Source organism: Penicillium daleae, assembly GCF_028827525.1.
Source record: "Penicillium daleae strain IBT 16125 chromosome Unknown utg000009l_segment0_segment0, whole genome shotgun sequence".
NCBI lineage: Eukaryota > Fungi > Ascomycota > Eurotiomycetes > Eurotiales > Aspergillaceae > Penicillium > Penicillium daleae.
Genome location: NW_026623157.1, coordinates 1439779 through 1455367, shown reverse-complemented (window position 1 = coordinate 1455367; position 15589 = coordinate 1439779). Strand labels below are relative to the sequence as shown.

The following is a 15589-nucleotide window of genomic DNA, read 5'->3' as shown; positions in this document are numbered from 1 at the left end:
AAGGAATTGTCATGCTATTTTCGTTTATAGAAGGAACTTGCCCACAAAATGGAGACGCGCATCGTAGCCCACCCGGAGCACATAAAAGACGCTCGATTGCTCTTGTAGGAACGCTCTTTTCCTCTGCAGATTCGCTCTTGCAAGCCTCGTTTGCCCAGTACATCTTGTGTGAGTTGCTCATAGCACATACTTACCCCGTACCCTTTTCAGCATATTCCCTGCCTTCCGCCTCATTATTACTGCGCACGATCGGCTCAGACCAGCCGTCGTCAACATGTCTTCGTACAGCACTAACCTGGAGATGGATAGGTTGTCCATCACCTCAGCGCCTAGTATCAATTGGAGCACATGGGTCGAGCCTCTTGATGAGTTCCCCCATGAACCAAATGCCCAACGCCGGTCCAGATGTGAAGGAGATTCCAATGCCTATGACGCATTTTGGAAGGCACGACACCCTTGGGATCTGGTTGATTACTATCTGTACCTCATCGCGATCGAAAAGAAAACCCAGAATTGGGGGGTTCGACTATCTGAGAGCTGGTTGATTGAAAGCGACGGGTCCAGATGGGAGAACTTTGGATATGCGATTGACTCGGACGATCGTGATTGTCAGACAGGATGGAAAGATCCTCTGGTGATTTTTTCTTCTCTGGCCGTACCACATGCAACTGAGTGTCCAGACCGCAGAATTGTCTTGGGCGTGAACCTCCGCACGCATTGCCTCGTCGGATATCTATTTGAGGCCGCACCTGAGAGTATCGCCGAGCTGGGCTCGGTATGGGATCGAAGGGAACTCATTATCAATCTTCCACTCAAGCGATTCATTCACATTCTAAAATATAGCATTAACGAGGACCCGGCTATTTTGAAGAAAGGTATTTTCAACTACTTCCGCCAGAGCACCCGACGCCTGCATGTTGGCATGGACGCGGTGGTCACCATCAAATACATTCAGTTTCTTCGCGATGCTCTTTCCGGTGCAAAGCTGAGTGCGTCGTGCAATGCTAGGGAAGAACAACCTAACTTTTTCGGCATGGAGGAATATCTTCGTGACTTTCTATGTCGAGGATCAGCCAATGCCTGGATGAGCTCACACGGGGGCATGACAACGGAGGATATTCGTAAGCGTATGCTCATCAACAGTCACTCGTCTGATATCTTTGGCGATCAACTCTATTCATTTGATATCATTAACGATGAGAAGATAGCAATTCGCGACTCGTGGGCTTTGATCGAGACAGATATGTCTCCACTGATGTGGCGCGAGGTGGACCTGCTCCCAGGATTGATGTCGTTGGGGAGTATGAGACAATCAGCGTCCGACATGGTGATTTTGTTGGGAATTTTCATTAGCGAGTGCACGAACCTGGTTAAGGACGAGGAAGATTTTGAGATCGCGCCGTGGGTTGAGAAGATCATCCAGGGTCGATGCGTTGATCGGCGGCAAGGTTCGCTACCTGACGCATGGGAATAGGCGTTTTGATTCGTCTGGTCTGTGAGGATATTTGTATTGTATTGTATTGCATCTGGGGCTATTGCTTGCCATGAACATGAACACTGTACAGCGCTTTTGTTGAGAGAATAGAAAAGGTTCCCTCCAACCGAATCATGCATAAAATTCGTCGACACTACAGTAGACTGCAGATGAGATCACCCAGAGGAGTCGGTCACCCCGAGAACCTTGAGTTGTATATGGCAGCCAATAAGATTATCAGATCATGCTTCCAGTCTACGAACTTCTTCCACTATGCACACTGTACTCCGTACTATAGATGGGATGTGTGCCTGACGCGTATTTTGAGTTAAATCAACCTTGTGCCACTCGAAACGGTTCGTGAAAGTCAATTCTAATGTTCAATCGTTGCCTTTGGCCAACATGACTCGTAAATCCTGTCATGTGTACGATGTATCATATTCGATGTAGATCGCCGATCGCCGATCGATTTGTAAATGCTCTGCTCTTTTTTCGGCTTGCCCTAGCAGAGATTATTAGCCTCTAGTTACGCACCAATTACATACTATATGCATCGTTGTACACGTAGTCATGCATGACCTCCGCTCATCTCCGAAGACCTCTCTAATACTACTGTAGTCATCATATAATTACTGTATTTAGGTTATTATTATCCCTCCCAAAGGACAACGTAAGGCCTGCAGGCTGCATGATCGGAGCTCACTCGAGCACCGCCACACCGTGTATCCAATGGCAACGTCGTCGAAACCGGGTTGTGTGGCGCTACGTGGCTGTTCTCTTGCTGAGCTCCAATGATGACCACCCATTCTTCCCAATGCATCCGGATGGACCCTAATTATAATCTTCTGATTGGCACACCAGACCCTCTCTCCGCGGGCGGCGCATCTTGGCGGCGTCATGATCGTATTGCGATTGGCAACGAATGTCGTGGGTACCAGGCATCCGCTCTGAGCTCAGCGGAAGGTCGCAATTTCTCAAGCTCGCGAAAGCTGGGCAAAGTACCCGATACCTCCAAGAGTCTTGTACCTCGCTTGGCCTCAGCCCTGCAGCCCTACCGTCCTGCACTGCATTGCCCGTCTCATCTTGTGCTCAACGATTTTCGAGTCTGCCTAATCCTCGTTGTTTCAAGGGCTTTGTGTTCTTTCTGGCGTCCCCTTTCTCGGGTTTCTAATTGCGCGCTCCTTCCAAGACTCCGCCCTTCCGCTCTCCCCCGTGCGACAGCTCGTCCACGAACCTTCACCTTTTTTCACTTCCCCTTTCCACCTCACCCGACGACTTCCGTGAGTTCGCGTCGATTGCCTGCTCACAATGGCTGACCTTACTGCTCCTCCGGTCAATGGTATGTGGAACTCGCAAAGCTCCTCCGCGCATACGATCAAAAACAATCAGCGACCAGCGATGCGACGTACGATACTGACAAAATATTGCTTGAACAGGGATTGTTGCCAATGGCGAAACCTCCGCGCCGGCGATGCGCGGTGCTAGCGACCGCTTCGAGCTCATCTCCGGCCCCCTAATCAACCTCAAGAACATGCACTATCAGCCCTCCCCAGTTTGGCAAGGCAGTGTATTGATCGTGACGAAACCTGGCCAGGACCAGCCCCAGCTCCACCTGCGTCAGCTCGGCCCCGTTGCATCCCACGGACAACCTCCGCAATCTCCGACAGACCAAACAATCCAAGGCTTGAAGCTCTACGAGGATCCACAGAAGGCATTCTGGCGCTTCTCTCTGGCCGTGCCCGTCGAGTCCTACGAGGCGCGTTGGCAGTACGATATCCCGGGTCTGTACAATGAATCGGCAGAGCCAGTCAAGGCGCCTTGGAATTTTGTCGTTCCTGCGGAGGATCAGTCCATGCGCATCATGTTCCATTCTTGCAACGGCTTCTCCGTCGGTACGGACATGGACGCTTGGGTGGGCCCTAATCTGTGGAACGACGTCCTGCGCGTCCACGGCGAGAGACCCTTCCACGTGATGGTCGGTGGTGGTGACCAGATCTACAACGACGGGATTCGCGTGGATGGGCCTTTGAAGGCGTGGACCGCCATTGCCAACCCTCACAAGCGCCGTACCCATGCCTTTGATAACAAGATGCGTGTTGATTGCGATGATTATTACTACGCCAACTATGTGCGCTGGTATAACACCGAGCCTTTCCGCTCTGCGAACGGGCGTATCCCGCAGGTCAACATTTGGGATGACCACGATATCATTGACGGCTTTGGCTCCTACACAGATCACTTCATGAAGTGCGCTGTGTTCCGCGGTATTGGCGGTGTCGCGTTCAAGTATTATTGTCTGTTCCAGCACCACATCGCCCCACCCAAGTCGACCTTCACCACGGATGCGCCTGAGACTATGCACGCGGTGAACGGTACCTCTGGCGTGGACCCGCGCCAAGTCGAGAACACTTACGTCCTTGAGAACCAGCCCAAGGATGACAGCTGGATCATCGGCAAGCGACCTGGTCCGTACGTTGAGGAGTGTAGTCGCAGTCTGTACATGCGCTTCGGCAAGCGCATTGGATTTGTTGGTCTGGATGCTCGCACTGAGCGCACTCGACACCAGGTCAATTACCCTGAGACCTATGACCAAATTTTCCAGCGGCTACAGCAAGAGATTGAGGCCGCTAATGGCGACCTCAAGCATCTTGTCGTGCTTCTCGGCGTGCCCATTGCCTACCCGCGTCTTGCCTGGCTAGAAAACATCCTCACTTCGCCCATAATTGCGCCCATCCGGCTGCTGAACAAGCGCTTCGGCGTAGCGGGTGGTTTCTTCAACGAGTTTGACGGGCAGGTCGATCTACTGGACGATCTGGATGATCACTACACGGCGCGTCAGCACAAGCGCGAGCGTAAGATGCTCATTCAGAGACTGCAGGAGCTCGCGCGCGCCAATTCCATCCGCGTGACTATTCTCGGCGGCGACGTGCATCTTGCGGCGGTCGGCCGCTTCTACTCACACCCGAAGCTGAACCTTGCCGGCGAGAACGACCACCGCTTCATCGTCAATGTCGTCAGTTCCGCCATTACGAACAAGCCCCCACCCAAGGCTGTTGCGAACCTTCTAGCCCGCCGCAACAAGATCCATCACCTCGACCGCGAGTGCGATGAGACGCTGATGCCGTTCTTTGACAAGCAGCCCGGTGGCGTGGAGAAGAGCGCAACTTGGAATAAGGTGACCATGCCGTCGCGTAACTTTGCCACGTTAACCGAGGTCGTGGCGCCCATTACGAATGGCGATGGCGTCCAGCCGGTGACTGCCAAGCTCGACCGTCTGCCCAAGGACGGCCATGCTCCTTTGCACAAGGGCGAGGTTGAGGCTGGCTCGACGCACATTGCGGCGGATGGATTCAGCGCACACAGTGGCATGTACGGTGGATTGGACGTATCTATTCGAGTGGAGATTGATCCCCATGATCGAAAGGGGACGACGGAGGGATATGGATTTAGCAGTAAGTGATATTCTCTCTCGAGGGGTTGGCATTCTCCATGGTTTTTGCATGGGTCAAGTCGTGGCTAATCTTTTCTTTTCCTTTCTAGTTCCCCCACTGTTGGCTACCGAAGGACCGCCCGCCTCATCGCGTCTGAGCATCCGCTCGCGCATTTCTCGACAGAATTCGCGCCAGGAACAGGAACAGCCCGGACGACCTTCGACTGCGCTATAATCGTAATGTCTCTTTTCTTCCTTGCGGATATATAATCTCTTATTTCATTCGTTTTCAACCATGTTACTACCCCCTTCGTTCGATGTCTTTTTTTTTTTTTTTTGATACCTCTTTACGTCATGTTTCCTTGGTCACGTTTCGATTTCCCCACATTCTCCACTTCACCTGATGTACTTAGTATGCTTTTGGTATTGAGGTCTTTTGCCCGGTTACCAGGGAACCAACCCAGTATTAGGAATCCAGATGAGTCTATAGTTGCATCTCTGATTCCAGCTATGCGAATGTGATCGCCTTTGAATCATTCCGCTAGATAGGTTATGTGTTGAATATTATCCCATTCTCCAACGAGGGTACATGACCTGTACTCCGTACACCTTCCATGGTTATCATTGGTTGTGGCGCGCAAAGTATGACCAGTAGACTCGCGGTACGGGAGTACACTTTCGGGGTATACTTTTCTGGCTTCCCCTCGCAAGGAAGTAGTTACTCGTTGTGGTTTAGAACGGTGCTTATCAAGCCCGCCTGATTGACTGGTGGAATTGTGGTTCTCCACTTGAGCTGTCCACGCGAGCTTGCGATAGAGGGGCTGTAGTTGATAAGTTATTTATTTACAGTAAGTGTTGTCTGTACTGGTACTATAGGTACTACTGTATAGTAGTTGTTAGGTGTTACTGTTGGTCTAGTCTACCGAGGCCTTGAAATACTTCCCGTTGATGATAAGAGGAGATCCACTTCCCCAAAGTCAACTGACTAGCGCTGACTAAAGTAGTTAGTCGCTTTTTTTCTACTGGAGGTACTTCCAAGTACCGACTGTCGGACTACGGTCATGCTGTACTACTACTGTACGACTGGAACTACCACTGACAAGCTGATAAGATCCTGCCAATTAACTTAGTCAACTGAGTTTAACAAAGTCAACCAACCAATCCCCCCTGAGAAATAAACTAGACCCCTCTCCCAATGACCCAATCCCATCCAGATCCAGCAAGTCTTCCAGCCCATCCCCAAATCCAACCCCCCAAATCAAGCAGCTTTTCGGTCCATCCCCGATTAAGCAACTCTCTTGCCCATTCCCAATCCGTACACGGGATCCTGCATCTCCTGCCTGTGCCAAAGCTTGGCGCCTCGCGTTCACCTGCTTATCTCCTGCTTGTCGATGCGATGGTCGCTTATATTCCATTTCTCCTAGTTGGAAAAAGGAGGGTTTGTGGCCTGTGCGACCAATGCTAAGGTTTTGGCGTTTATGATTCTAGTGTCTTGTATATAAGGAGAGGCATGGTCGGGTTGGGCGGGTTGTGTTGGATTTTTGGTATTGTCTTGTACGACATTGTTTCTGCATGCTGCGTGTCTTGGAATTGCATCTGGTTGCGTTTGCAATTTGGAATCATATCTCGACTGTTGAGTGCAGTTACAGTACCTGCTCTTCCATCTTTATCTCGAGTCTAGATACTCATCGCTACACGCTATTCTCGCCTGCTAGCTGACCTCGGACCATCTTGCTGTCCGCGTCACAGCTTCAATTCAATCCACCACTCGTCCTTCTTCCTCTCGTCCTCCCGATAGGACTGTCGCAACGATGGGACTCGACACGCCCACCGAAAAAGATATACAAACGAGCAGTGGCTCACCGAGTCATGACCAAGAAGCTGGCGAGATCGCCAGCGTCGGCGAACGCGACGAGCTACACCATCTGGGCTATGAGCAGGAGATGCACCGCAATCGATCCGTGCTCACTCTGCTCTTCCAATCTCTCGCCATCGCAGCCATTCCCTACGGCGAAGGTAGCGCCCTGCTCAGCGCCATCTACGGCGGTGGCCCACTATCCATCTTTGTCGGATGGATCGTCGTCTGCGTCCTCGATCAATGCATCGCAATGTCTCTCGCCGAACTGGCCTCTCGCTATCCCACTTCCGCAGGCCCCTACTACTGGTCCTTCCAGATCGCCCGCAGCAGCAAAACAACCGTCTCCTTCATCAATGCCTGGATCTGGCTCATCGGCAACTGGACCATCACGCTATCCGTCAACTTCGGCTTCGCATCCCTAGTCTCCGCCACCATATCCATGTACCACCCAGACTGGAGCGCCAACTCCTGGCAACTCCTCCTCATCTTCTACGCCATCTGCCTGGCCAGTCTAGTCATCTGCACTTTTGCAAACAAATACCTGCCCCAAGTCGACATTGCCTGCGCAACCTGGACCGCCCTCACAATCGTCGTCATCCTAATCGCCGTCTCCGTCAAAGCAGATACAGGTCGCCACTCCGCTTCCTACGCCCTAGCCCACTACGACACCTCCTTCGCCGGCTGGGGCAACTTCACCTTCTTCATCGGCCTCCTCCCAGCCGCCTACACCTTCTCCGCCATCGGCATGGTCTCCTCCATGGCCGAAGAAGTCGCCCAACCAGCCATAAAAGTGCCCCGCGCAATCGCCCTCGCCGTCCCCGTGGGCTCCATCGCAGGCCTCTTCTTCATCATCCCGCTAACAGTCACCCTCCCCCCGCTGGAAGATATCATCAACTCCCCTGGCGGCCAGGCCCTACCGTACATCCTGCACCGCGTCATGGGCTCGCCAGGCGGTGGCCTAGGCCTCGTCTTCCTGGTCCTCGTCATCACCCTCTTCTGCAGCATTAGCATCACCGTCGCCGCAAGCAGAGCAACCTGGGCCGCAGCCCGCGACGACGCAATCCCCCTCGCCAAACTCTGGGCCAAAGTCCACCCCGGCCTCGGCGTCCCAGTCTGGTCCCTCGTCCTCCTGACCCTAATCCAAATGCTCCTCGGCTTAATCAACCTCGGGTCTACCAGTGCGTTCACCGCATTCGTGTCGGTCGGTGTGATCGCCCTTGCAGCCGCTTACGCCGTGCCCATCGCATTGAGTCTCTACCACGGACGCGAAGAAGTATCCCGCGCCCCGTGGAATTGCGGCAAAATCGTCGGAACAAGCGTGAATATTCTAGCACTGGCGTGGATTGGATTCGAGTTGGTGCTGTTTAGTATGCCGACCGCTTTGCCTGTGACGGCCGTTTCGATGAATTATGCTTCTGTCGTGTTTATCGGGTTTATGGCTATTTCGGCTGTTTGGTATGCTGTTTATGCTAGGAAACGTGAGTCCCTTCCACCCCACCCCATCCCATCCCCATTTGTCCTTGCATTCTTGCAAAAGATCCGTTTTTGGGGAGTGCCTGCGTACTAACCAGGGAATAGATTACAAGGGTCCGCCCGAGTCGGATGCGTTGTAGACTGTGTTGGGTTTGGGTATAAGTCTTTTGTATATGCTATTTCGGGGGCATTGTGGTATACCTTAATCAAACTAAATGCAATTTTTCGGATATAGCTTGTTCCCTAGATTCGTAGTATGTGTCATCTTGCCGTGGACTTCGGTATACCTGAACCTCTTCTGAGGGTGAGGTGGCACTATCCTCAACTATATCTCCAGCAGAGTTATACTGAGAGGCTCAGGCGCCCAAACCTTTACCATAGCAGTGTTCTAATACAGCGAGTCATCCCCGATGGCCATTTATACTCCTGGATCTAAGCTACGTACTTTGTATCTATTCAAAGGATGAGAAAATAAGCTTGTGGGGCGAGTGGAGCCACTACTCCGAACCATCAACCCAAATAAACATACACAGGCGCAGACTCCATGAATATCAGAGCCAACCAACCCTTCGGTCATCATAGTACCAATACACGATCTGTGGAGTGTAACTGGTGTATGTGTAAATTCTACTTAACAGTGCGACGCGATTCAGATTAATGACTCTTGTCCTGTTTTAGCGGGCCCCCCAGAGTACCAGTCAACTGATCAGATAAGATCAGTAGACACTGGGCCTCTACGCAAAAGAAGCAAAAAAGGAAATCTGGAGAGAAGCAATATTCTTTATCGATAGCGACAGGAGATCAAGCAATAGAGAAAAGGAAAACAGGAAGCCAGAAAGGGAATCGAGGCACTTAAAAAAAAAAACCAACGCACAAATACCATAAACTGCATCCTGCAAGGAAACAATCGCCGGTCCTGCCAAAGCCAAGGAAGGAAAGTAAGGAGCGTTCTCCATCATTTTCTTCACTTCATAGCCTCCCTCTTGAACAGTCTCAAAATAAGCTCATTCTCACACGCAGCTGCAACATCGATACTAGTCCTCTGTCTCTCGTCCTCGGCCATAGGGTCCAACCCCATATCCATCAACCGCTTGAAACGTCCCACGCCTACGCGTTCAGATCCCGGGTGATAACTTTGAAACACATGTCTGAGCTCGAGTTTAATTCCTGCAAGGAGATGAAGCAGAGTAGACCCATCATTTCTTCGGGCAAAAAGATCTGCCCCAGATTTCAGGAAGAATTCGAAGAAGGTGCCTTTATACGTCTGGTCTTCTGCCGACCCATACAGGCCTTCGTTATTTTGCTTCAGAAGGTTGAATATTGGTGTCTCTCCAATTTTATTTCGCACGTTGATGTCGACACCTGCGCTGAGGAGTCGTTCAAATAGGGCTTTGACCGATTCGTGGCGATAATTGGCAAGGTGGTGGAGTGCTGTGTCTCCATTCTTGTCCGGTTGGAGTGGATCTGCTCCATTGTCCAAGAGGAGTTCAACCAGATCGAGACGTTTGTCATGCAGGGCATAATGAAGAGCTGTCTCATTGGCGTGGTCGGTTTGGTTTATAAGGCTTGGGTTGGCCGTCATCACGGTCCGGAGGACCTCGTTAATGGAGATCACATTGATCAGATTTCCGATGTGATGTAAGATCGTTCTTCCCTCGTTATCCTGAGCCATGACATTTGCCCCACGATTGATGAGTTCTGGGAAGCAGTCTGTGGAGTTTACTCTTTGGGTTGAGTTTCCGACATAGAATTTTTCTCTGTCATTCTTGGATGCGGCTAATATCAGGGTGCAGCCATTCTCGTCACGGCGCTCAATATCCAAAGACGGCAGATTGAAAAACGGGTCAACAATATGGCCACCACTCAGAATTTCGTGAATTATCGTCGCGGTTGTAACTGGGAAGTCCTTGGGCTCCTCGGTGGCGCCTCTACGAGGGTGGATGGGTTGGTATTGCTGGTGATCAAAGGTAGCATATGGATCTGCTCCATGTTTCAAGAGGATATCCACCAATTGCTTCCTTATTTCGATGTTCGGGTTCACTTTCCTCGTACCTTCATTGCGAGCGCGGTACGCAGCTGCCCATAGCAGTGGGAAGGTTCCGGCTCCGACAGTTTTGAAATGATCCGGCCCAGTGCTGTAGAAGATTTGTTTCGGAAGCGGTTGCTTCAATATTGAACTTTCGCTTCGAGAGAGTAGAACCTCTAGCAACTCTACCTTTTCAAGTTCCAGAGCAGATATTATAGCGGACGGGCTAACTTCAGCTCCATGTGCAATCAAAAGTCTGACCATATCCATGTCGTCCCAGGCGATCGAAAGACATGTGTTGCCAGCAGTGTCAACCGCATTGACATCCGCACCGGCTCTTATAAGAGCTTTGGAAGCTTCCTTGGAAAATGGGTGACAAGAGTTGAGAGCAACGATGAGGGGTGTCTCTCCATTTCTGTTTCGGATATTGATATCTGCGCCCATTCGGATCAAATACGGCAAGGCTTTGTCCACATGCCACCAGAGTTTTCCAACGGCAAGCTCATGCAAAACCCCGTTGGTAATTGATGGGAAGTACCCCTTATCTCGAAAGATTCGCTGCGTTCCTTTCGCGTTGATGTTGGCTCCAAAGTCTTCAACGACCAGTTTCAGAACGTCCATGTTGGGAAGCTGTCTTTCGCAGGCAGAGATGACCAGTGGTATACTGCATTTTTTGAGATCGTTTTCGTCTGGATTGGAGATCCAGTCAACACCATCAAGCTGCGTCGCTACCTCTCGAGTACACAAGCGCTGGAGAAGTTCAACAAATCCCCATCGGGCAAGCATATTCAGCGATGTGTGTCCGTGATAATCAGGAATGGACAGGCTTTCAACCCCTCCTGCAAGCTTTTCGAACAGATCATAGTATCTCAAAGCCAGAGCTCTCTCCGCCGAGCGTTGCCGTGAAGATGCAACATGATCCGTATGCCACTTTTGTTCTTTTTCGTCTTCTGGCTTGCCGTTGCTCTCTAGGGTATCTCTTAGTGCATTCCGATAATTGATCGCAACCGATATTTTCAGCTGCCGGTCGGGATCCTCAAACTGGACGTGCCTCCCAATATGAATAACACGGGGCGAGGGAGATTGGTTTCTCAAGGGCGGAAGGCAAGAGATTGTATATCCATATTCAGGCTGGGCGGCATTTTTCCACGCAAACTCTAGAGATACGTGGTCACTCTCGAGATCAGCTCCATGTTTGACAAGCAGGTTTATGATCTCGATCATTCGTGTTGTATCATGCTCCGAACTAATCCTTCCGAAAGTGGGCTCAGTATCATCGTCAGCTCGGTCGTAGAATGGACGCGAGTCATCTTTCAGCGTTAGACCTGCGGCATTGAGACCCCTATCTGATTGTGTCTGTCGCGAGTTTGGTGAGGGCACTCGACGATCCCAAAGCGAGGCTTCCTTTTCAAATTCTCCACACATCGCGAGCGGAGAGTGCTTGTGGATGTCCAGAACATTACAGGCTGCTCCAGCCTCGAGCAAGGATTTGACAGTTTCAGGTCGGCCGGAACGGCATGCATAATGAAGGGCGGTTCTTCCATCTTCATCTTGACTGTTCACAAAGTCTAGGCGTGTCTTCTCAGAAAGAGAGGCTGCTCGAGATAGTAGCATATCGATGATTCCGGACTGACGTGCACGCGCAGCAAGATGAAGGACTGTCATCTTGTCATTTGTAGCTGCGCAAATGTTGGCTCCAGCGCTGAGAATCTTATGAACAAAGGTTTCAGAGATCGTAGCAGCGATATGTAGTGGCTGGATACCGTCATAATCACTGACTGTTAGACATTCGCACCGTTTGAGGACATAATCAAGGATGTCATAAACCGAGTCTCTAGATCGATTCATTGCCAAGTGTCTTGAACAGACAGCGTGCAAGACGGTTCGGCCTTTGTGATTGCGTTGGTTGATGTCCACACCCACTCCCATCAATCGCTCCAATATTTCTCGCTTTCCGTTCAATGACTGATGGGTGACAACTGCATGGAGCGGTGTGTTGCCATCATGGTCTGACACCAAAGGATCAACTCCTGGGCTTTGGAGAATAGAGTGTGTGTCTGGGCTGTCAATGGCACAATGCCACAGAGTACGGCCTTTGTAGTCACGCGTGTCAAGACGTGCACCCTCGCTAGCGAGGCGGTTTAGAGCTTCTGGTTTACGATGGGACTCGTTGCATCTTGACAGTTGAGCAAAAAGAACAGACTGGCCCTTGTTGTTTCGTGCTTCAAGATCTGCACCGGCTAGAAGAAGACTTTTGATTACTTCCCGACTGACTCCAATGCTCATTTCGTGCAACGGGGTGTTTCCCGCGGTATCTCTTGAATTTGGATTGGCGCCTGCAGCCAACAACTCGTCGATAAGCTCACGGGAGAGGCGGCTGCGCCTCAATGCGAGGTGCAATGGTCCGTTTCCTTTCGAATCGGTGACATTCACATCGGGCTTGTAAGCTAAAAACTCGATGATTTTCCGGTTATCACTCATGTTGTCTGCAATGTGACAGAGCAATGCGGTCCTTCCATCGCTTGCCCTGGGTTTATTGATATCCACTTTCCCACTCTCTAAGAGCAGTGATAGCGCTTCTTTCCCGAGCTGCGATGACGAATATAGAGCTGTTGCTCCATTGTCGTCCTCCATCGCAGGATCTGCACCTGCATCCAGCAGAGGTTTAATCCATTTGATCGATGACTTGAATGCGTAGTGCAAAGCCGTCGAGCCTTTGAGATCCTTCGCATTAATATCGGCGCCAGCTTGGTAAAGAGCCTTCACGCATTCGGCAGCTTGACTGGATGCCTGTGCTCCATACACAGAGTTTCTACACAGAGCATGAAGCGCCGTGTATCCCCTTCCGTTGGAACAAGGCGCTTCCTTTGGTACTGAAGAGAGAGATGCGTGTCCACCTCCTCTAACTGCTTCAAAAGTTTCGCACAACACCTTCGGATCCGCGCCAGCTTTGATCAAGACTTCGATTGTCTTATGATCTGCACTTTTGCAAGCCACGAATAGCGCGGTGCCACCTTGCAACTTGGAGTTGACATCGACTTCGGGTTGTTGTAATATTAGCTCCACAATGCTCGATCGACCTTTCTCGGCAGCCCAATGTAGTGCTCGGTGCATATCTTCCACATTGTTCAAACATGGAACGAATTCGACAACAGTCTCCAGGTGACCGGCATGGCACGCATACATCAAAGGGGTGTGGCCTATAGTACTAGGCCCAGGCGCACCGGCTACACATCCCCCCAGTGGTTTGTCGTTCTGTGTCTTTGGTGTCAATGGACTGACTCCAGCAGCGATTAAGGCTTTGACAGCATCCACATGGTTTGATTTGGCGGCTATATGCAATGGCTTCAGCCCTTCACTCAGTTCAGCATCCGGATCAGCTCCATAATCAACAAGCACCTGAATAACATCTCCGTGATTGTATGATGCTGCCCAATATATAGGCAAACTCACGGATTCACTGTCAACCACTTCGCCTTTGGACAAAATATGCTTTGTGAGTTGAGATAGACCAGTCTGGGCAGCAACGTGAAGGGGTGTAATGCCGTCAATATTCCAGCCCGGCCAGACCAGATGCAACCAAACATTGTATCGGTGCGTCTCTGCGAAAAAGGTATCAAGAGCGTCATAGAACATTTCCAGATTTTCGCCTGATCTCTCCGCTAGGCGGGCATGTTTGTACCAGTTGTTTGCGGCGTACTCCAAAAAGGGGAATTGCAACCGTACTTCGAATTTTTGCTTCTCCTTCCGGTCACGGAATCGGCTATGGCTCTCCCTCGGTATTGATTTTATAATCTCTATGTTGTCGAGACATCCTGCCCGCAAATAATACAAGCATGCCATCGCAAGGCGCAGGTTGGTTGAGCCAGCTTCAAAGATTGGATACTCAAATTTGTCCGTGGATCTCGATCTAGTGTAACCCTTGAGGAATTCGGTGAATGTGTGGTGGATGACCGATACAGTCTCATCGGGCAAAACCTCCAGAAGGGGTCCGCAGGCACTTCTGACCAGGTCTTTGATTTCTTTGAGGGTTCGATTATATTCGGAGTGTGTGTTCAACATTTCAGCAATTTCAAGAAGTCGTAGCGGGCGTGTGGCGTGGGTGACAAATTGAAGGATCAGCAGTTGGAGCTCAGAAGGCACATTCGATCGCCGAGCATGCTCCCGTAGAAGTTCATTATACATAGTGTTCAGGTCCATCGGTAGCGCTTTGAGAGCCTCTTGTACATCTGCGCCAGACTCGAGGAAGACATCCATAGACATTTTCGCGTATAAGAATATTCCATTTGCCCGACCAGGAATCGCTTCTTGAATAGCAGCCCAATTTTCTTTCGCGATAGATGAGCCAAAAAGCTTATACTGAACATATGCCGCGATATCAAGATCCACAAGTCTTTCTTCTAGTCGCATTTGAGGGATAGAAACGGACCTCAAAGACGTCTCTAAGCGGGTTATTGGGCGCGATGTCATTAAAACCTTGACATTTTGTGGACGCCATTGGCCTAGTTCGATCACGCTTTTCAAAAAGTCATCATGTCCTAGGTCTATCTCATCCAAAGCATCTATCACACAATAGGCTTTAGGTAAACCTCACAATGCCATCATGAAGTCGCTCCACAGGTCGGCTGGCGACAAACTATCAAGAGATCGATCTTGTGCAACGTATTTTTGAAGTTTGACTTGTAGCGGAGGGCTGTAATCCAGAACTTGACACAGCCAATCTCGCAACGCAGCAATAGGCTTGTGGTTAGCTTCGATGATCTGGCGGAAGAAGAAGTAGACCACCGGGAGATTCGCCTCCTGCAGTTGCTTGATTATAAAAGCAGCCATGACAGACTTTCCGGAGCCCGGTATGCCTTTGATCCATAGCAATCCATTATCACCAGAGTGCCACTGCTGATAGACTTGGGTTGATGTGAGCCAAGTACCAGTTCCGAGTAGATGTGAGGCACTATGCCTAGAGTATTCGCCTCTTTCGAAATCATATGGAGTTGGCTGAAGCCATTTAGTAATTTTGGCAAGTTCGTTTGCCGGTAGTGGGAGTATGTTGTCAGAGTTAAAATCTTGAACATCTCCTGCATCAAGCACGACGGTATCACTGTCAGAGTCTGATAGAGACATGATTGCATGAACTTCTCTCTCCTAGGGCAAAGGAGGAGGAGAGGAGGGTTGTTAAATGAGAGACATTATGAGTGACAGGGAACCGCTAAGACATGCTAAGACGTGGCCCATGCACACATTTGTACAGCCTCACAGCCTCATCTCCCCACTTGCCCCACGGGCTGCTTCTAATGATTCGTGGACGCTGCAGCCTTTCTCATACAAGAG

General features: G+C 50.6%; 4 protein-coding genes across 4 annotated transcripts; 3 read left to right on the top strand and 1 right to left on the bottom strand.

Annotated features, from left to right (window-relative positions):
* Window positions 1-274: 274 nt before the first annotated feature.
* N7458_011659 (uncharacterized protein) lies at window positions 275-1474 on the top strand (the record flags this gene model as incomplete). Its single annotated transcript, XM_056915041.1, has 1 exon — window positions 275-1474. The coding sequence occupies one exon, from the start codon at window positions 275-277 to the stop codon at window positions 1472-1474; it is 1200 nt and encodes a 399-aa protein (XP_056759795.1).
* Window positions 1475-2782: 1308 nt separating this feature from the next.
* N7458_011658 (uncharacterized protein) lies at window positions 2783-5139 on the top strand (the record flags this gene model as incomplete). The annotated part of the gene is made up of 3 exons (XM_056915040.1): window positions 2783-2813; window positions 2911-4926; window positions 5015-5139. The coding sequence occupies 3 exons, from the start codon at window positions 2783-2785 to the stop codon at window positions 5137-5139; spliced, it is 2172 nt and encodes a 723-aa protein (XP_056759794.1).
* Window positions 5140-6715: 1576 nt separating this feature from the next.
* Window positions 6716-8375, top strand: N7458_011657 (putative amino acid permease; the record flags this gene model as incomplete). Its single annotated transcript, XM_056915039.1, has 2 exons — window positions 6716-8240; window positions 8341-8375. The coding sequence occupies 2 exons, from the start codon at window positions 6716-6718 to the stop codon at window positions 8373-8375; spliced, it is 1560 nt and encodes a 519-aa protein (XP_056759793.1).
* Window positions 8376-9199: 824 nt separating this feature from the next.
* Window positions 9200-15382, bottom strand: N7458_011656 (uncharacterized protein; the record flags this gene model as incomplete). Its single annotated transcript, XM_056915038.1, has 2 exons — window positions 9200-14777; window positions 14856-15382. The coding sequence occupies 2 exons, from the start codon at window positions 15380-15382 to the stop codon at window positions 9200-9202; spliced, it is 6105 nt and encodes a 2034-aa protein (XP_056759792.1).
* Window positions 15383-15589: the final 207 nt, after the last annotated feature.